Source organism: Somniosus microcephalus, chromosome 1 (assembly GCF_052327205.1).
Source record: "Somniosus microcephalus isolate GS21.2 chromosome 1, FLI_Smic_1.0, whole genome shotgun sequence".
Classification (NCBI taxonomy): domain Eukaryota; kingdom Metazoa; phylum Chordata; class Chondrichthyes; order Squaliformes; family Somniosidae; genus Somniosus; species Somniosus microcephalus.
In genome coordinates, this window is record NC_140987.1 from 16,796,358 (window position 1) to 16,818,816 (window position 22,459).

Consider the following 22,459-nt stretch of genomic DNA (forward strand, 5'->3'; position numbering starts at 1 on the left):
CTCCCCCCCTCTCTCCTCCCCCCCTCCTCCCGCTCTCTCCTCCCCCCCTCTCTCTCTCTCCTCCCCCCTCTCTCTCTCTCCTCCCCCCCTCTCTCTCTCCTCCCCCCTCTCTCTCTCTCCTCCCTCCCTCTCTCTCTCCTCCCCCCTCTCTCTCCTCCCCCCCTCTCTCTCCTCCCCCCCTCTCTCTCTCCTCCCCCCCTCTCCTCCTACCCCCCCTCTCTCTCTCCTCCCCCCTCTCTCCTCCCCCCTCTCTCTCCTCCCCCTCTCTCTCTCCTCCCCCCCTCTCTCCTCCCCCCTCTCTCTCTCCTCCCCCCCCTCTCCTCCCCCCTCTCTCTCCTCCCCCTCTCTCTCTCCTCCTCCCCCTCTCTCTCTCCTCCCCCCCTCTCTCTCTCCTCCCCCCCTCTCTCTCCTCCCCCCCTCTCTCCTCCCCCCCTCTCTCCTCCCCCCCCCTCTCTCTCCCCTCCCCCCCGTGGATCAGCGCCTCAGGGCCGGCCGGCCGGTGCGCGACATAACGCGTGAGGCCCAGCCGGACTCACCTTAGCTCTCTCCCTCCCTCTCTGCGGATCAGCGCCTCAGGGCCGGCCGATGCACGGGCTAGCGCATTGAGTCCCGGCCGGACTCACCTTAGCTGCTGTCCGGGCCGAAATTGATGCGCGTGCGCTGACTCCCGCCCTCCCGAGCTGGTTTCAAGATGGCGGGCGGGCCCGGTTGCCGGGGTAACCCTTCCCACTCTCCAAGCACTCCCGAGAGCCCCGCCCCCCCCGCCCGAGCCGAGCGGGGAACAGAGAGAGACGCCGCGTCCTGTTTATGTCCCGTGACCCTCACGGCTGACGCCGTTGCCCCGGGTAACGTGACGACGGGGGGGGGGAGCTTAGCAGAAGCCGTGGGACAATTACCTAGCTCGGGCGTGGCTGGGCAGGAAAGGCCCAGGCTTTGAGGCCTAGGTTATGAGGCCTTACAAAAACGGGGAAAGGTAGGAAAAAGAATATTCAGGTTTACAAAAGAATTAAGTTTTTTTTAAACAATTTAATAAAAGCAATTTTTTTTTGCTGGAAATGTAGGTTTGAAAAGAAAAACGCAGAAAGCGGGAAAAAGAATGGAATCAAGATGGCAGCCACTCACCTCGGTTCAGAACGATAAGGCCCGCCCACACACGCACCGATTGGCCGACCGTCAGGTCACTGAAGCGTAGGATTGGTCAATCGTCCCGTTACTCGACCGTAGGAGGGCCCGGCCGCACGCGCCAGCAACCCGGCGTACGATTGGTCGACCTCGATGTCACTCTATCGCTAATGAGATGCTAATGAGCAGAATGTTGAACGTTTTTTGGATACCGCGGGCGCAATTTTTGTCCGGCCGAAACGTAAGTATGCCTATGACCGGTCCGTAATCGTAAGCTTTCTTTTGACGTGATGCGCGTGTAGGTACGCTCTATAACTTTTGAACGTATAGAGAACGGACAGACAGACAGACAGACAGACAGACAGAAAGACAGAGAGAAGAGGTCTTTTATATATATAGATAGATATAGATTAAGGGCAAGAGGATAACCAGGGAAAGAGTACGGCCCATTAGGGACAAAAGTGGCAATCTGTGTGTAGAGCCAGAAGATGTTAGTGAGGTTTTAAATGAATATTTTGCATCTGTGTTCACTGTAGAGAAGGACGATGTAGGCATAGAAATCAGGCAGGGGGATTGTGATATACTTGAACAAATTAGTATTGAGAGGGAGGAGGCACTAGCGGTTTTAGCGGGCTTAAAAGTGGATAAAGCCCCAGGCCCAGACAAGACGTATCCCAGGCTACTGTGTGAGGCAAGGGAGGAGATTGCAGGGGCTCTGACACAAATTCTCAGAACCTCTCTAGCCACAGGGAAGGTGCTAGAGGACTGGAGGACAGCTAATGTAGTTCATTATTCAAGAAGGGTAGTAGGGATAAACCAGGGAATTACAGGCCAGTGAGCCTAACATCAGAGATAGGGAAATTATTGGAAAAAATTCTGAGGGACAGAATTAGTCTCCACTTGGAGAGGCAAGGTTAAATCAAGGATAGTCAGCATGGTTTTGTCAGGGGGAGATCATGTCTAACCAATTTGATTGAATTTTGAGGGGGTGACTAGGTGAGTGGATGAGGGTAATGCAGTTGATGTAGTCTACATGGACTTCAGTAAGGCTTTTGACAAAGTCCCACATGGGAGACTGGTCAAGAAGGTAAAAGCCCATGGGATCCAGGGCAATTTGGCACATTGGATCCAAAATTGGCTTAGTGGCAGGAGGCAGAGCGTGATGGTCGAAGGTTGTTTTTGTGACTGGAAGCCTGTGTCCAGTGGTGTACCACAGGGATCGGTGCTGGGTCCTTTGCTGTTTGTAATGTACATTAATGATTTAGATATGAATGTAGGAGGTATGATCAGTAAGTTCGCAGATGATATGAAAATTGGTGGAGTGGTAAATAGCGAGAAGGGAAGCTTCAGGCTACAGGACGATATAGATGGATTGGTCAGATAGGCAGAACAGTGGAAAATGGAATTTAACCCTGAAAAGTGTGAGATGATACATTTTGTGGTGTATGTGCCTTTAAGAGCAATTGTGGTGTATGTGCCTTTAAGAGCCCCAGGTGTGCGTAATGCCGGTAATTGCCACTTGGGCTATATAAGCCTGTGTATTGTGTATATCCTTTAGAACCCCCCCCCAGACTTGCTTAGTAAATACCTATGAACCAACTCCTGTCTTCAGTGTCTTTATCAACACACGGACACTACAGTGGCGACGAAGTGGAAACGGACTTACCTGCAATTCGGCAGCACCTCAAGGAAATCAATTCCTCCAGCGTCCAGAAGACTCAAGGAAGTAATAGAAACTGTGGTTTCACCAGCTGGCCAAGCTGGTGGCAGGTACTGCGCTAATCCTTCCTGGGCGTCAGGCTGGGGCTCCAGCGGCGGGCTCTACAGCTGAGACAGGCAGCGAAATCGGAGGCAAGCAATAACGGACTGGGAGGGTGCACTCGGGAGACGGCCGGCGCGGCAAGCAGGTCAGCGTTTAGACCTCCGTCGGGAACGAGTCTCCAACAGTGAATAAACGGAAACCACAGTAAAACAGCGTTGTTATCGGTAGCAGCGGCGGGAAAGCGCAGGAAGCGCCATATCGTTGCTACAGAGAGAAAAAAAAAGCACGGGAAGCGCCATATCTTTTTTTTGAAATGCCTAAGTCTGGCAATATTGATGCTTTTGATAACGAAACAGAGCCTAACTTTGGCAATATTGATGTTTTTGATAACAAGATAGAGGATTGGACCACATATGTAGAAAGAGTGGAGGTGTTTTGCACCGCAAATGGAATAGAAGATGAAAAAAAAGCTTCGGTGCTTCTGGATCTAATGGGCGCAGAAACATACAAGCTGTTACGCAACTTAATCACTCCAGCCGAACCGATGGACAAGAATTTTGAGGAGATTGTTGATACCCTACACTGCCAATTCGAGGCAGGACTGGCAGATTCTCTGCAAGACAAATTCATCTGCGATCCCCTAAGTGTAGAAACACAAAAAAAGGTATCTTCTGGAAAAGATTTAACACTGGACAAGGCTTTCAGTGCAATAGGAGCGGCAAAGATACAGCAAAGGCCACAGGACTTCGGCACCCATGAAATGACACGGGGTTTCGAGAGATGTTATCGCTGCGGCAGATCCAACCATGACCAGAGGGATTGCTGGTTCAAAGGAAAAGCATGCAGGCGATGCGGAAAGATGGGACACATTCCACGTGTATGCCGATCTGAAAATAAAAAATCCACTAACGGGAAAAGAATCAATAAGGAAAAGCACAGAAAGGTACAAATGATGACGGACAGTAGCTCCAAAGACCAGAAGAGTGATAGCGACTCCGGGAACAAGAGACTAAGCTCTCTCAAATTACATAATGTAATTGCCAATGAAGATTACCAGACCATTTGGGTTACCCTCATAATAGCAGGGTCCCCAGTTAAAATGGAGCTAGATACAGGATCAGCTCTAACCGTAATAAATCGACGAGATTACGAGAGGCTATTTTCGCATATACCTCTAAAAGACACATCCATTATCTTAAAAACATATACGGGGCAGAAAGTATACCCCAAAGGAAAAATAAAGGTGCCTGTGGTATACAACGGCAAAGAAATACAAAAGTTGTATTTATACATTCTACAAGATGGTGGTCCACCGTTGTTGGGACGTGAATGGATAAGGAAGATACGTTTAGACTGGCACTCCATTCAGGCACTGACGGTGACCAGTAAGGAAAAAAACAATGATGACATCATACCTGAACGATTAAAAGACATCTTGGCCAACGCCAAAGAAGTGTTTCAAGAGAAACTAGGAACCTTGAAAGGCATCACCGCCTCAATAAAAGTGGAAGATGCAGCAATTCCAAAATTTTTTAAGGCAAGACCGGTGCCATACGCAATACGTCCGGCAGTCGAGGCAGAGCTGGAGAATTTGGAAAAGGCAGGCGTATTATCCAAAATAGATTGGAGCGAATGGGCAACACCCATCGTTCCAGTCATGAAAAAAACATTGAAAAATAACTCTGAGGAACAGAGAAAAATTCGCATCTGTGGGGACTTTAAGGTGACTGTAAACCCGGTCCTTCACACGGTACAGTATCCTCTTCTGAGGATAGAAGATATTTTGGCCTCACTATCCGGAGGAAAACGTTTCACAAAAATTGACTTGGCACAGGCATATCTACAGATGGAGGTTGAGGAGACCTCTAAAAAGTATCTCACAATAAACACACACAAAGGCCTGTACCAGTACAATCGACTGGTTTTTGGAGTAGCATCAGCTCCAGCTATCTGGCAAAGAGCTATGGAGCAAGTCCTGCAAGGGATTCCGGGGACTCAGTGTTACCTAGACGACATCCTTATAACAGGAGAAAACGACAATGAGCACCTTGCCAATTTGGAGCAGGTGCTCACTAGGCTGAAAGAACGGGGCCTACGAGCAAATCGCCCCAAGTGCGAATTTTTCCAAAATCAGATATCATATTGTGGCCACATAATTAATAAGGAAGGGTTGCATAAGTCACCTGAAAAAATTGAAGCAGTTATAAAAGCCCCAGCACCTGAAAATGTTTCACAATTGAGGTCATTCCTGGGATTAATAAATTACTATCATAAATTTTTACCGAACTTATCAACTATTCTACACCCTCTTAATGATCTTCTACACACAGGAGTGATTTGGAAATGGAACGAAGACTGTAAACGTGCCTTCCATAAATGTAAAGACTTAATCACATCCGAGAAAGTTTTGGCTCATTACAACCCATCACTACCAATCAGACTGGCGTGCGATGCATCCCCTTACGGCATAGGAGCGGTATTGTCCCATAGATTCCCTGATGGCTCGGAGCGGCCGATAGCTTTTGCGTCACGCTCATTGAACTCAGCTGAGCGTAACTATTCCCAGATAGACAGGGAAGCACTCAGCCTGGTATGGGGAGTGAAGAAATTCAACCATTACCTACACGGACAAAAATTTACCTTGCTGACTGACCATCAACCCCTCATCTCCATATTCAACCCTAAGAAAGGTGTCCCCATTATGACGGCACAAAGACTACAGAGGTGGTCCCTTTTTCTAGGGGCACACCAATACAACATTGGATACAAAGGGTCAAAACAGCATGGGAATGCTGACGGTTTATCGCGCCTGCCGTTGCCAACGATAGAAGAGGCACCTACAGTAGACCCAGTAGAGATATTCCACTCTACCATAGTGGAGTGTCTACCGGTGACAAATTCTGCCATTGAAAGGGAGACAAGAAATGACCCTACTCTCTCACGGGTCTACGATTTAACAATGAAGGGATGGCCAGCACATGGCGAACCACTGTTGCCAGCATTCTCGCAAAGAAGAGAACAGCTGTCAGTGTGCCGAGGAACCTTGATGTGTGGATCCAGAGTGGTGATTCCACCCAAACTCCAGAATAAAGTGCTAAAGGAGCTTCACGAGGGGCATCTGGGTGGAGTGAAAATGAAGAACCTAGCTAGGGCATTTGTATGGTGGCCAGGTATCGATGGAGACATCGAAGACATGACCAAGAGCTGCCTAGGATGCCAGAAGGTCCAAAATGCTCCGCCACAGGCCCCTCTACATCCATGGGAGTGGCCCTCATCTCCCTGGCAAAGGGTGCACATCGACTTTGCTGGTCCATTTATGGACTCAATGTTCTTAATCGCAGTTGATGCACACTCCAAGTGGCCGGAGGTAATAAAGATGTCCTCCACCACCACGGAAAAAACCATCACAGTATTAAGGACCATATTTGCCAGGAATGGGCTGCCGGAACAGATATGTTCTGATAATGGACCGCAATTTGTGTCCGAAGAATTCAGAAAGTTCTTAAAGAACAATGGGGTAAAGTACTACACGTCCGCCCCATACCATCCCGCCACCAATGGATTGGCTGAAAGGTTTGTCCAGACCTTTAAGAAGGCCATAAAGGCCATGGGTAATGAAGACATAAAACTTCAGCACAAGGTGGATAACTTCTTATTTGCATATAGGAATGCAACACATATGGTTACAAACCAAACTCCCGCCATGATGTTCTACAATAGAAACCTAAGATGCCGGCTGGATTTGGTCAAGCCCAACATCCGAAGGGACGTGGAGAACCGGCAGTTTCAGGGCATGAACGAAAGGCCAACTAGGGCCTTCCAGATAGGCCAACCGGTTTTGGCCCGGGACTACCGTACCGAGAAATGGCAGCCTGGAACTATCTGCACACGACTAGGACCACTGATGTATACCGTGGACATCGGAGAAAGCATAATAAGGCGCCATGCTGACCAAATCATCAAGTCATCCGAAAAGGGACAACCGACACCACCACGCTATACATCTAACGATGAAGTAGAGATACCCATATCTACCTCCGATCCGGTGATACTGGAACCCGATGAACCCGACACTGGCCTTCAAGCCGAATCAGCCTTACCAGAAGAACCTACTACACCACCAGAAACTACTACACCCCCAAGGCGTTATCCGGACCGAGTCAGGAAGCCTCCTGAGAGACTAACTTATAATTAATTAATACAGCAATGTATATTATTTTGCATATAACATGTAATTAATAATTACTTAAAATATGATGTACTAGTTAGCTAGAAGGGGAGGAATTGTGGTGTATGTGCCTTTAAGAGCCCGAGGTGTGCGTAATGCCGGTAATTGCCACTTGGGCTATATAAGCCTGTGTATTGTGTATATCCTTTAGAACCCCCCCCAGACTTGCTTAGTAAATACCTATGAACCAACTCCTGTCTTCAGTGTCTTTATCTACACACGGACACTACACATTTTGGGAGGACTAACAAGGCAAGAGAATACACAATGTATGGTAGGACCCTAGGAAGGACAGAGGATCAGAGGGACCTTGGTGTGCATGCACATAGATCCCTGAAGGCAGCAGGACAGGTAGATAAGGTGGTTAAAAAGGCATATGGGATACTTGCCTTCATTAGCCGAGGCATAGAATATAACAGCAGGGAGGTTATGATGGAGCTGTACAAAACGCGAGTCAGACCACAGCTGGAATACTGTGTGCAGTTCTGGTCGCCACACTATAGGAAGGATGTGATTGCATTGGAGAGGGCGCAGAGGAGATTCACCAGGATGTTACCTGGGCTGGAGCGCTTCAGCTATGAAGAGAGACTGGACAGGCTGGGGTTGTTTTCCTTAGAGCAGAGAAGGCTGAGGGGGGACCTGATTGAGGTGTACAAAATTATGAGAGGCATAGATAGGGTAGATAGAAAGGAACTTTTCCCCTTAGTAGAGGGGTCAATAACTAGGGGGCATAGTTTCAAGGTAAGGGGCAGGAGGTTTAGAGGGGATTTGAGGAAAAACTTTTTCACCCAGAGGGTGGTTGGAATCTGGAACTCACTGCCTGAAAGGGTGGTAGAGGCAGGAACCCTCACAACATTCAAGAAGCATTTAGATGAGCACTTGAAACACCATAGCATACAAGGCTGGACCAAGTGCTGGAAAATGGGATTAGAATAGACAGGGCTCGATGGCCAGTGCGGACACGATGGGCCGAAGGGCCTCTTTCTGTGCTGTATAACTCGATGGCCTAGAAATTGGGTTGGGGCGCCAAAGTGGCGCAAAAGTCGGCGGAGCGCAGGATTTAGCGCAGCGATCGGAGTGATACCGATCGCCAGAAATTCAGTTTCAGTGCCCCTCGAGGGACACGGGGCGAGGCTCGAGGCGCTCCGCGTCCCTCTTAGGGCGCTGAAACTGATTATCGCAGCGCAACGTGCCGCAGCGCCACATGCTGCGGCACGGCACGCTGCGGTACTGCAGGCCTTCCTCCCACTGTTAAGGGGGAGGTGCCTGCAACAGCGCGATCCCCGATCGCGAGTGCCGGCAAATGAGCCCGGCACCAAGGAGAAGTGCCGGGCTCTCGGGAAACAGCCGGCAATGCCGCGGGGGGGGGGCGTTAGGAGGCCGGGGACGGAGGTGCTGGCAGGCAGCCGCCGAAAAAGCGGCCGCCCCGCACCTCCACCTTAACTTGCGCCGCTGCCGGCACAGTAAGGCTCCGTGAACCGGGCGCGGGTAGCGAGCGGCGCAAGTGCGGCGTTCGCTACCAAATATCGCGAACGGGGCACGAATGGGGCGCTGCGCACACCGATGACGTCATCGGTGGCGGCGCAGTGCAAATGCCTAACGCCACCATTAGCGCCCCTACTGAATATCGCGGGAGGCACGGCCAGTGGCGCTACAGCCACTGACTGCCTCTTTAGGCGCTAACAGGTGGCGCTACTCACCGAATTTCTCCCCCTCTGACTCTATGATTAAGGGGCTTAGCATCTTTGAAAGTGGATAAATCCCCAGGCCCGGATGAAATGTATCCCAGACTGTTAAGAGAAGTAAGAGACTAAATAGCAGAGGCTCTGACCATCATTTTCCAATCCTCTCTGGCTACAGGTGTGGTGCCGGAGGACTGCTAACGTGATACCATTATTTAAAAAGAGTAATTACAGGCCGGTCAGCCTAACCTCAGTGGTGGGAAAATTATTGGAAAAAATTCTGAGGAACAGGATAAATCTTCATTTAGAAAGACACGGATTAATCAGGGACAGTCAGCATGGATTTGTTAAGGAAAGGTCGTGTCTGACTAACAGAATCACAGAATCACAGAAACCCCACAGTGCAGATGGAGGCCATTTCGGCCCATCGAGCCTGCACCGACACATATCCCACCCTTGATTGAATTTTTTGAGGCGGTAACAAGGAGGGTTGATGTAGTCTATATGGATTTTAGCAAGGATTTTGATAAAGTCTTGCATGGCAGACTGGTCACAAAAGTCTACTCTCAATCATCAGCAACGTGATGGAAGGTGTCATCGACAGTGCTATCAAGCGGCACTTACTCACCAAAAACCTGCTCACTGATGCCCAGTTTGGGTTGCGCCAAGACCACTCGGTTGTCGACCTCACTACAGCCTTGGTCCAAACATGGGCAAAGGAGCTGAATTCCAGAGGTGAGGCGAGAGTGACTGCCCTTGACATCAAGGCAGCATTTGACCGAGTGTGGCACGAAAGAGTCCCAGGACATCGCTGCAAAAGTTCCTCAGGGCAGTGTCCCAGGCCAAACCATCTTCAGCTGCTTCATCAATGACCTTCCCTCCAACATCAGGTCAGAAATGGAGATGTTCGCTGATGACTGCACAGTGTTCAGTGCCATTCACAACTCCTCAGATAATGAAGCAGTCCATGCCCACATGCAACAAGACCTGGACGACGTTCAGGCTTGGGCTGATAAGTGGCGGGTAACATTCGCACCACAGAAGTGCCAGGCAATGACTATCTCCAATAAGCGAGAGTCTAAACACTGCCCCTTGACATTCAATGGCATTACCATCGCCAAATCCTCCACCATCAACATCCTGGGGGCCACCATTGACCAGAAGCTTAACTGGACCAGCCACATAAATACTGTGGCAACAAGAGCAGGTCAGAGGCTGGGTATTCTGCGGTGAGTGTCTCACCTCCTGACTCCCCAAAGCCTTTCCACCATCAACAAGGCACAAGTCAGGGGTGTGATGGAATACTCTCCACTTGCCTGGATGAGTGCAGCTCCAACAACACTCAAGAAGCTCGACACCATCCAGGACAAAGCAGCCCGCTTGATTGGCACCCCATCTACCACCTTAAACATTCACTCCCTCCACCACCGGTGTACCATGGCTGCAGTGTGTACCATCTACAAGATGCACTGCAGCAACTCGCCAAGGCTTCTTCGGCAGCACCTCCCAAACCTGCAACTTCTTCCACCTAGAAGGACAAGGGCAGTAGACGCATGGGAACACCACCACCTCCAAGTTCCCCTCCAAGTCACACATCATCCTGACTTAGAAGTATATCGCCGATCCTTCATTGTCGCTGGGTCAAAATCCTGGAACTCCCTCCCTAACAGCACTGTGGGAATACCTTCACCACACGGACTGCAGCAGTTCAAGAAGGCGGCTCACCACCACCTTCTCAAGGGCAATTAGGGATGGGCAATAAATGCTGGCCTTGCCAGTGACGCCCAGGTCCCATAAAAACAAACAAAAAAATAACTCCCCAGAGGAACCATCATTCAGAACTGAAAACTGGTTAGCGAACGAGATGCACTCAGGGGATTCCTGCCCTACCTGCCTGGTCCTCCTCTTCTGTTTGGCGGTCACCCATTCCCTCTCTGCCTGCACACTCTTAAGCTGCTGGGTGACCACCTCCTGAAACGTGCTGTCCATGAAGTTCTCAGCCTCGCAGATCCACTGCAGTGACTCCAGCCGCTGTTCAAGCTCCGAAACCTGGAGCTCGAGCTGCTGTAGCTGGCGACACTTCCTGCGCACATGGTCCAGGACACGAGAAGTGTCTGGGACTTCCCACATTGCACAGGATGTGCATTCCATGGGACTGAGCTGCCCTGCCCTGCCATACATTTACTTTATAGACTTTTAACTAGAAACACTTACCAGCTACTCACCAATCAGCTCCTTCCCTTGTGCCGATGTCACTTTTCAATTCTGCCATCACTCTTTCAAATTCTGCCTTTGTTGAGTTGCTCCCGCTCAGGTCCACTGCCTGCACTCTCGGGCCTTCCTCTGCTGCGTTCTTTATTTTCTCCGTCTCCGCTCTCGCTCCCGCTCAGGTCGGCTGTCTCCTGTCTAGCCTCCCAACTTGCACCTTCCGTAAACTTGAGCTCATCCAAAACTTTGCTGCCCCGTGTCCTAACTCGCACCAAGTCCCATTCGCCCATCACCCCTGTGCTCGCTGACCTACATTGGCTCCCGGTACAGCAACGCCTCGATTTTAAAATGATCATCCTTGTTTTCAATTCCTTCCATGGTCTCGTCCCTTCCTATCTTTATAACCTCTCCAGACCTACAAACCTCGGAGATCTCTTCACACCTTCAATTCTGGCCTCTTGAGCATTCTTGAATTTTATCGCTCTACTGTTGGTGGCTGAGCCTTCAGCTGCCTCGGCCCTGAGCTCTGGAATTCCCTCCCTAAACCTCTCCACCTCAACCTTTCTCCCTCCTTTAAGACACACCTTAAATACTACCTCTTATACCGGGCTTTTGGCCACCTGTCATATTTTCTCATTATTCTGCTTGATTATGCTCCAGTGACACATATTGGGATGTTTTACTATGTTAAAGGAGCTATATAAATGCATGTTGTAGGTAGTGTCCAAGGATATAATATGTATGGGAGCAGAATCAATGGATACAGTATCTAAGAGTACAGTCTCCACTGATACACTATCTATGGATAGAATTCATGCATGAACTATGGGTACAGTATCCACGATTACACTATCTATTGGTCGTCTCCATGGACGCAGTATTTATGGATGCAGTTTCCATGGATGCAGTATCTGTGTTTCTGAAGTTGGCATCATTCACAGGCAATATAAATTCTAGAGAGATAATAAAGCCCTCTCGTGACATCGTTTGGTCATTAAAGGGAACTGCAAAACCTCTTCAACTCTGATAGCCATGATTTTCATCATCTTAACAGCAGCCAATACCCAGAGTGCACTATTCGTTCTCCTGGTGTTGAGGTGAGAGGTCAGCGTTAACCATTAAGCATTGGGAAAAGACTGAGATTGGAAAGTGAACAGGAATCTGTTTTTTTAATAACCCAGGACTGGAATGAAATTCAACTAAATCTGATTTGAATCCCAGTGTCCCCTGAGAGGTTAACCTTGTAGATTAAACTAGGCTGCAGTGAATAGACGTGGTCTGGGAGATTTAATCAGGTCCCCAATAGCGCAGCAAGTTCATGCCGTGAGGAGCTGAATCGTGCAGACCAGGAAGGGGCCAGTTTCGATCCCCGGCCTGGGCTGAGTTAGCTGGGGCTGCAGTAGGGGCTCTCCAGTTGGTCTATGTGAAACTGGGATAGGGAGAGGAAACATTGCCCAGGGATCCTGCTCCTGCTTGTATCCAGCAACCCCTGCTGGACGTGTACTGTATGGTCATTGGCTCAACTAGGATGGCTCAGTGTTTGAATCACCTGCCAACACACACTGACCAAGGCTCACCCATGAATCGGGCTTCAGGCATTTAAAGGCAAGAGTCTCCCAGCAATATTACATACCTGGTTCTGTCCCTGAATAAGATGATGCACATCACGAAAAGGGCAAGGAGTTTCACTCCAAGTGGAATGCACAATATCGCAATGGGGAAAGCCTCTGCAACTGAACAGAAAGTGAGAGAGATCAAATCAGAGACAAACAATAGTGAGAGACCAACAATGCAGACAATTAAACAAAGCCTGTAGGCAAGTGTGAATCCCGACTGCAAGGCAGAAATATTGTGGTGATGGAGCTGAGCTAGGCAAAGAGTATGGACTGTCAACGAAGAACGACAAATGGAGGTTACCAATAATATAGTATCTCACAGTGACGGGTTAATACTGTGGTATTTACGGTGACTAGGGTTAATACTGTAGTATTTACGGTGACTAGGGTTAATACTGTAGTATTTACGGTGACTAGGGTTAATACTGTAGTATTTACAGTGACTAGGGTTAATACTGTGGTATTTACGGTGACTAGGGTTAATACTGTAGTATTTACGGTGACTAGGGTTAATACTGTAGTATTTACGGTGACTAGGGTTAATACTGTAGTATTTACGGTGACTAGGGTTAATACTGTGGTATTTACGGTGACTAGGGTTAATACTGTAGTATTTACGGTGACTAGGGTTAATACTGTAGTATTTACAGTGATTAGGATTAATACTGTAGTATTTACGGTGACTAGGGTTAATACTGTAGTATTTACGGTGACTAGGGTTAATACTGTAGTATTTACAGTGATTAGGATTAATACTGTAGTATTTACGGTGACTAGGGTTAATACTGTAGTATATCACAATCGTATAGCTAAATATTGTAATGCTCGTAATGAAATAAATAATTTCTGTAGTACTTAGCGAAGCAGTTAAATACTGTCAAACTTACTGTGACGGGTGAATACTGTCATATTCAGTGTTGGGATGAATACTGTAGTATTCAGTGACGGGTAAATACAAGAGTATTCACAGTGACAGAGGAACATACTATGCTGATGCATCCCTGGCCTCCTACTTACTGGGCAGATGATTGGTGGCTGGTGCGCTGGGTGAGACCACATGTACCGACCCTACGACCGGTGGAAGGGGGACCTCACCGGTTATACTGCCCCTTATAAAGGGGGCCAAGAGGGGGCATTTTTCATCGGGTGGGGTGGGGGTTTAGCTCTGGCATCTCACCCAGAACCAGCGCACTGATCCTCCACGCAGCCTCCCTCGGCTGGAGGGCGCCCATGGTTTTATCCCATCATGTCGCGGGCACCCGCCTGTCATGTTTAAATGGAGGACCACCCACAGACGCTGCGCATTTCAATGGAGCCCAGGGGGATTTTAGGCCCCAGTGTCCCCAAAATGGGAACCTTTGGAAGGAACTGATGGATTAGGTCAGTTAGGAAAAAGAAGTGCTTGCATTTATATTGCGGCTTTCACAACCCTGGGGCATCACAAAGCGCTTTACAGCCAATAAAGTATATTTTGGCGTGTAGTCAGCTGTGGCTCAGTGGGTAGCACACTCGCCTTTGAGTCAGAAGGTTGTGGGTTCAAATCCCACTCCAGAGACTTGAGCACATAAAGCTAGGCTGACACTCCAGTGCGGTACTGAGGGAGTGCTGCCATGTTGGAAGTGCTGTCTTTCAGGTGAGACCTTAAACTGAGGCCCCGTCTGCTCTCTCAGGTGGCTATGAAAGATCCCATGGCACTATTTCGAAGAGCAGGAGTGTTTTCCCCATGTCCTGGCCAACGTAACAAAAACTGGTTATTATCACATTGCTGTTTGTGGGAGCTTGCTCTGTGCAAATTGGTTGCGGTGTTTCCCACATTACAACAGTGACTACACTTCATTGGCTGTGAAGTGCTTTGGGACGTCTGGTGGTCATGAAAGGTGCTATATAAATGCAAGTCTTCCTTTTAGGCCCTGTTTTGATGTAGGACACCAATTTGCGCACAGCAAGCTCCCACAAACACTAATGCGATAAATGAGCAGATAATCTCTTTTTTACTTTTTTTTGAGGGATAAATGCTGGCCAGGACACCGGGGAGCACTCACTGCTCTTCAAAATAGTGCAGTGGGATCTTTTACATCCACCTGAGGGGGCAGATGGGGCTCCGTTTTAACGTCTCGTCTGAAAAACATCAGTACTGCATCGGGAATGCCAGCCTAGATTAGTCAAGTGTCTGGAGTGTGATTGGACAACTCGACCTTTTGACAGAGGCGAGAGTGCTACCCACTGAGCCAGGCTGATGAGTGTTTTCTGTTACACCGCCCGCACCTCACTGTACAACCTCTATACACTGGAGAATGTGGGAATGGCATCTTACCATGTACCACCTGCAGCCGTGTCTCACTCTGGAACAGTTGTTGATAATCTTTCCATTTCTTGTACTCCACCAGACACAGGTAAGTGTGGTTGTCGTTCACCCTCAGCTGGTTTATCCTGGTTGAGGCGTTTCCCTCCTTTGGGTTCCCGACTAGCTCGTACCGATTCCCACCGTTTACAGTTGTCCAAGATCCGTTTGATTGGGCTCTAAATGTGACTACGTGTTGGTAGGGCTCCTTCCTCATCCATGTAACAGTGCTCAGGGTGGTGTCGTTGCTGGGCCGTGTGAACATACAGGGCAGTGTAACCGAAGCTCCCTTGGTCCCACTCATCACTGAGACACTTCCACTAGCAGCTGAGGAAAGGACAAACAGAAATTATCAGTGTCTTGATGAGAGCTTTAATTTATTTCAGTTCAGAGCTCTCCCTGTGGCCTTCCTTAGAGCACACGGCTGGTCAATGAGTGGCAACGGACTATTTGACTGTGGCGAGCATCACAGGCAAGCCCAATGTCCAAGTACATGGCTTCCAGCAGGAGTCACTGGAGAGTGACCAGGAGCGGGAACCCCGGCCAATGCTCACCCCCGCCCCCGCCACATAGCCCGGGGCTGCTGAAAGTTTATTGATCCGTGTGGCTCAGGACCGGACCAGGTGGAACTTTTACACATTGAGCTATCGGAGCAGCTACAGCTCCTGAACATTGTTCCTCACCTCTCACACTCAGAATCAGTGTCCATGGTGTTTGAAAATTGCCAATATTGAGCTCCCCACGACACCAATAGTCACTGCTGTCCGCCTGGCTCAGCCGCTCCATCATTATCGAGACATCGTTGTTGCTGAGGTTCCCCACGAACCTGAATCGATTCCCGCCATTCTGCTGTCTCACACTCTCACACAGCTCGGCCCGTGAATGGCCAAGAACAGAATATGTACAGTTAAAAATAACCCTGTGAGACTCTTTGTACCAGATCACAGTGCCATTGACTGTGCGATTAGGGTATGGGTGGGTGAAACTGCACGGCAAGACAGCGGACCTCCCTTCCTCAGCAAACACTGCATTTGCGCTGCTCACTGTCCAACCATTAGGATAAAACTCTGTGGGGCGAGAGAGACAACATTAGAACAGCATGGGGGCAGATGTCAGTGTTTCAAAAACACACTGCCAGACAATATACAGTCTGTGATATAGTGACAACAGATATAACATCACACGGCCAGATTGGGATGGTTTATGTAACGTCCGTGTGTAATTGAGACACGGACTGCAGAAGTTGGTTATAACAGGTGTTTACTGAATGGAGACAAAACTGGAACTACGATACAAAGTTACTACACAGGCTTATATACAGGGGTGGTCACTACTGGTACTGCAGTATACAGGGGCTGCAGAATATAGTTCCTTCTTCAAGGTACATACACTACAATTCCTCCCCTTTTAGCTAAACAGTACATAACATTCGATTAATAATTAAATAACATATTTACAATTACAGTTGCTATATACATTAGCTGAAGTTAATAAATTATAAATTCAGTCTTTGAGGAGGCTTCCTGATTCTGTCCGGATAACGCCTCTTTGGGGTATCAGGTTCTTCTGGCAAAGTTGATTCAGGATCAACGTCGTTGTTTGGTTCGTCTGCTTCCAATATCACCGATTCTGAGGTAGATGCAATTGGTACTTCGGTTTCATCACCAGGCGTATAGGATCGTGGTGTAGATTTGATGTTTTCCAGTGACTCTAGAATCTGGTCAGCATGGCGTCTTACAATGCTCTCTCCAACGTCCACGGTATACATTAGAGGTCCTTGCTGTGTATAGATCGTTCCTGGCTGCCATTTCTCTGTGCAGTAGTCCCGGGCCAAAACTGGTTGACCTATCTTAAAACTCCTGGTTGGCCTTTCATTCATATTCTGAAACTGCCTGTTCTCCACATCTCTTCTGATGTTTGGCTTAACCAAATCCAAGCGGCATCTTAGTCTTCGATTGAAGAACATCATGGCTGGAGTTTGGTTGGTAACCGCATGTGTCGCATTCCGGTAGGCAAACAAGAAGTTATCCACCTTGTGTTGTAGGGGTATGTCTTCATTACACATTGCCTTGATAGCCTTCTTGAATGTTTGAACGAACCTCTCAGCCAATCCATTGGTGGCTGGATGATATGGGGCGGATGTGTAATGCTTAACACCATTGTTCTTTAAGAACCTCCGGAACTCTTCAGACACAAACTGTGGTCCATTGTCGGAGCAAATCTGTTCAGGCAGCCCATTTCTGGCGAATATGGTTCGTAAGACTGTGATAGTTTTTTCTGTGGTGGTTGAGGACATTTTTATTACCTCTGGCTACTTTGAATGTGCATCCACCGCAATTAAAAACATCGAGTCCATAAATGGACCAGCAAAATCAATGTGTACCCTTTGCCATGGAGATGAGGGCCACTCCCATGGATGTAGAGGGGCTTGTGGTGGGGCGTTTTGGACCTTCTGGCATCCTGTACAGCTCTTGGTCATCTCTTCGATTTCTCTATCGATTCCCGGCCACCAGACAAACGCTCTGGCTAAGTTCTTCATTTTTAGCCCTCCCAGATGACCCTCATGAAGCTCATTGAGCACTCTATCCTTCAATTTGGGTGGAATTACTACTCTGGATCCACACATCAGGGTTCCTCGGCACACTGACAGCTGTTCTCTTCTCGGCGAGAATGCTGGCAACAGTGGTTCGCCTTGTGCTGGCCATCCCTTCACTGTTAAATCATAGACCCTGGAGAGTGTCGGGTCATTTCGTGTTTCCTTTTCTATGTTTGCATTCGTCACAGGTAGACATTCGACTATGGTCGAGTGGAATATCTCCACAGGATCCACTGCAGGTGCTTCTTCCACCATCGGCAACGGTACGCGCGACAATCCATCAGCATTCCCATGCTGTTTAGTTCCTTTGTTCTCGATGTCATATTGGTGTGCCCCTAGGAAAAGGGACCACCTCTGTAGCCGTTGTGCTGTCATTATCGGGACGCCCTTCTTAGGGTTGAAAATGGAGAAAAGAGGTTGATGATCAGTTAGTAGAGTAAATTTCTGTCCGTGCAGGTAGTGATTGAACTTCTTCACCCCCCACACCAGGCTGAGGGCCTCTGTCAATCTGGGCGTAGTTACGCTCGGCTGCAGTTAACGAGCGTGACGCAAAAGCTATCGGCCTCTCTGAACCATCAAAGGATTTATGTGACAGTACCGCTCCAACACCGTAGGGAGATGCATCACACGCCAGTCTTATCGGTAGTGATGGGTTGTAGTGAGCCAATACTTCTCTTGAAGTGATCAGGCCTTTACACTTCTGAAAGGCCCGCTTACATTCATCGCTCCATTTCCATGCTACTCCAGTTTGTAGCAGGGCGTTCAGTGGGTGCAGAATTGTGGACAAATTCGGCAAAAACTTATGGTAGTAATTCACCAATCCGAGGAATGACCTCAGTTGCGACACATTTTCAGGCGCTGGAGCCTTAACTACTGCTTCAATTTTGTCAGGGGACTTATGTAACCCCTCTTCATCAATCACGTGGCCACAATACGATATTTGTTTCTTAAAAAACTCGCACTTGGGGCGATTGGCTCGTAGCCCATGTTCTCTTAGTCTAGTGAGCACCTGCTCTAGGTTGGCAAGGTGTTCACTGTCATCTTCACCCGTCACTAGGATGTCGTCCAAGTAACACTGAGTCCCCGGAATCCCTTGCAGGACTTGTTCCATCGCTCTTTGCCATATAGCCGGAGCTGATTCAACTCCGAATACCAGTCGATTATACTGGTAAAGACCTTTGTGAGTGTTTATCGTGAGATATTTCCTAGAGGATTCTTCAACCTCCATCTGCAAATATTCTTGCGCTAGGTCAATTTTTGTAAAACGTTTCCCTCCAGATAGTGAGGCGAAAATATCTTCTATCCTCGGAAGAGGATACTGTACTGTGTGAAGGACTGGGTTCACAGTCACCTTGAAGGCCCCACAGATGCGAACCTTCCTTGGCTCCTCAGACTTATTGTTTAACATTTTCTTCATGACAGGAACGATGGGTGTCGCCCACTCGCTCCAGTCTACCTTAGTTAACACGCCTGCATTCTCCAGATTCTCCAGCTCTGCCTCGACGGCTGGGCGAATTGCATACGGTACCGGTCTTGCTTTGAAAAACTTGGGAATTGCATTCTCTTCTATTTTTATCGAGGCGGTTACACCTTTAAGAGTTCCCAGTTCTTGTTGAAATACCTCTTTAGCGTTAGCCAAGATTTTTGACAATCGTCCAGGTGTGACGTCGTCATCCTTTTTACCAGCCACCGTCAGTGCCTGAATGGAATGCCAGTCTAAACTTATCTTTCTGATCCATTCACGTCCCAATAACGGTGGTCCACCATCTTGCAGTATGTACAGATACAATTTCTGTATTTCCTTGCCGTTGTATTCGACAGGCACCCTTATTTTCCCTCTGGGGTATACTTTCTGCCCCGTATATGTCTTCAAGACAATGGATGTGTCTTTCAAGGGTATGTGTGAGAATAGCCGCTCGTAGCCTCGTCGATTCATGACGGTCAGGGCTGATCCTGTATCCAATTCCATTTTGACTTGGGACCCTGCTATTGTGAGGGTGACCCAAATGGTTCGGTGATCCTCTTTTGTGATTACATTGTGTAGTTTGAGACAGCTTAGTCTCTTGTTCCCGGATTCACTATCGCTCTTCTGGTCTTCGGAACTACTGTCCATCATCTTTTGTACTTTCCTCTACTTTTCCTTAGTAGTCTTTTTGTTGTCATTAGTCTTCTTCCTGGACCTGCAAACTCATGCAATGTGTCCCATCTTTCCGCATTGCCTGCATGTTTTGTCCTTGGACCAGCAGTCCTTCTGGTCATGGGTTGTTCTGCCGCAGCGATAACATTTTTCAAATCCCCGTGTCATTTCATGGGTGCCGTATTCCTGTGGCTTTTGCTGTATTTCCGCAGCTCCCCTTGCAGCTGCTTCGTACGATACTGCCACGTTGAAAGCCTTATCTAGCATCAGCTCTTTCTCTGAGAGTAACCTCTTCTGGGTTCCTTCACTCTGGAGTCCACAGACAAATTTGTCCTGTAGGGTATCTGCCAGTCCTGCTCCGAACTGGCAGTGCTTTGATAGCTTGCGTAGTTCCGTAAGGTAATCAGCATTGCTCTCATCTTTATGCTGATTTCTCTTGTGGAATTTAAATCTTTCTGCTATCAGCAGCGGTGTAGGATTTAGGTGTTCCTGTAGGATATCAACAATTTCGTTAAAACTCTTCGCCATCGGTTTGACTGGAGTGATCAGGTTCCGCAATAGGCCGTACGTTCTTGCGCCCATTAAGTTTAGTAGTACCGATGCCTTTTTATCATCGGCTACTTCATTTGCCTTGCAATATACTTCGACTCTTTCCACATACGTGGTCCAGTCTTCTATTGCATTATCGTAGGCAGTGATATTGCCAGTCTTCGGCATCTTGGAGATCTAGATGGCGCCTCCCGCGCTTTGCCTTCTTCCCCGATTGAACAAAATGGCACCTCCCGCGCTTTGCCTTCTTCCCCGCTGGATTAAGATGGCGCCTCCCGCGCTTTCTCTCTTTTCCGCTGCTGCTAGCACTGTTGCTGGCGTTTTTATGCCTTGACGGCGACGCCCTATGGTCTTCGCGCACTTCCCCCACGCGCTGCTACCAACGCCGCTCTCCGCGGTCCCCGTGGCAAACTGCAGCTTGTTAGATCCATGTGTTAATGGAGACACCGAATGCAGGAGTTGATTTAACAAGTGTTTACTGAACAAAGTCTGGAGGTGAACTAACTACACAAGACGCTACACAGGCTTATATACCCGAGTGGTCACTATGGGTACTGCAGTATACAGGGGCTTCGAAAACATAGTTCCTCTTAAAGGTACATACACTACAATTCCTCCCCTTTTAGATAAATAGTACATAACATTTTAAGTAATCATTAAATAACATTTTTACAAGAACAATAATATACACATTTGCTGAAGTTAATCAATTACAAATTCAGTCTCTCTGGAGGCTTCCTGACTCGGTCCGGAAAACGCCTCGGTGGTGTAGTAGGTTCTTTTGGCAAGGTCAATTCGGCTTCAATGCCAGTGTCGGGTTCATCTGGTTCCAGTATCACCGGATCGGAGGTAGATACTATGGGTATCTCTGCTTCATCACTAGGCGTATAGAGTTGTGGTGTAGGTTGTCCTTTTTTGGATGACTCTATGATCTGGTCAGCATGGCGCCTTATTATGCTTTCTCCAATGTCCACGGTATACATCAGCGGTCCTAGTCGTGTGCAAATAGTTCCAGGCTGCCATTTCTCGGTATGGTAGTCCCGGGCCAAAACTGGTTGACCTATCTGGAAGGTTCTAGTTGGCCTTTCATTCATGCTTTGAAATTGCTGGTTCTCTACGTCCCTTCTGACGTTTGGCTTGACCAAACCCAGCCGACATCTTAGTCTTCTATTGAAAAACATCATGGCGGGGGTTTGGTTTGTAACCACATGTGTTGCATTCCTGTACGCAAACAAGAAGTTATCTACCTTATGTTGTAGATTTATGTCTTCATTACCCATGGCCTTTATGGCCTTCTTGAAGGTCTGGACAAACCTTTCAGCCAATCCATTGGTGGCGGGATGGTATGGGGCGGACGTGTAGTGCTTAACCCCATTGTTTTTTAAGAACTTCCTGAATTCTTCGGATAGAAATTGCGGTCCATTATCAGAACAGATCTGTTCAGGCAGCCCATTCCTGGCGAATATGGTCCTTAATACTGTGATGGTTTTTTCCGTGGTGGTGGAGGACATCTTTATTACCTCCGGCCACTTGGAGTGTGCATCCACCGCGATTAAGAACATTGAGTCCATAAATGGACCAGCAAAGTCGATATGTACCCTTTGCCATGGAGATGAGGGCCACTCCCATAGATGTAGAGGGGCTTGTGGTGGGGTGTTTTGGACCTTCTGGCATCCTAGACAGCTCATGGTCATTTCTTCGATGTCTCCATCGATACCTGGCCACCACACAAACGCTCTGGCTAAGTTCTTCATTTTCACTCCACCCAGATGCCCCTCGTGAAGCTCCTTTAGCACTCTGTCCTTGAGTTTGGGTGGAATCACCACTCTGGATCCACACATCAAGGTTCCTCGGCACACTGACAGCTGTTCTCTTCTTTGCGAGAATACTGGCAACAGTGGTTCGCCATGTGCTGGCCATCCCTTCACCGTTAAATCGTAGACTCGTGAGAGAGTCGGGTCATTTCGCGTTTCCTTTTCAATGGTAGAATTTGTCACTGGTAGACATTCCACTGTGGTCGAGTGGAACATCTCCACTGGGTCCACTGTAGGCGCCTCTTCCACCGTTGGTAACAGTAGGCGCGATAACCCGTCAGCATTCCCATGCTGTTTTATTCCTTTGTATTCTATGTCATATTGGTGTGCCCCTAGGAAAAGGGACCGCCTCTGTAGCCTTTGCGCTGTCATAATGGGAACGCCCTTTTTAGGGTTGAATATGG

General features: G+C 48.4%; 1 protein-coding gene across 1 annotated transcript in view; it reads right to left on the reverse strand.

Annotated features, from left to right (window-relative positions):
• Positions 1–15,748, reverse strand: part of ggt6 (gamma-glutamyltransferase 6) — a 120,387-nt gene extending 104,639 nt beyond the window's left edge. The window contains 3 exon segments of the mRNA XM_086002629.1: positions 12,636–12,735; positions 14,933–15,286; positions 15,643–15,748. Of these exon segments, the coding sequence (XP_085858755.1) occupies positions 12,636–12,735; positions 14,933–15,286; positions 15,643–15,748 (560 nt within the window).
• Positions 15,749–22,459: the final 6,711 nt, after the last annotated feature.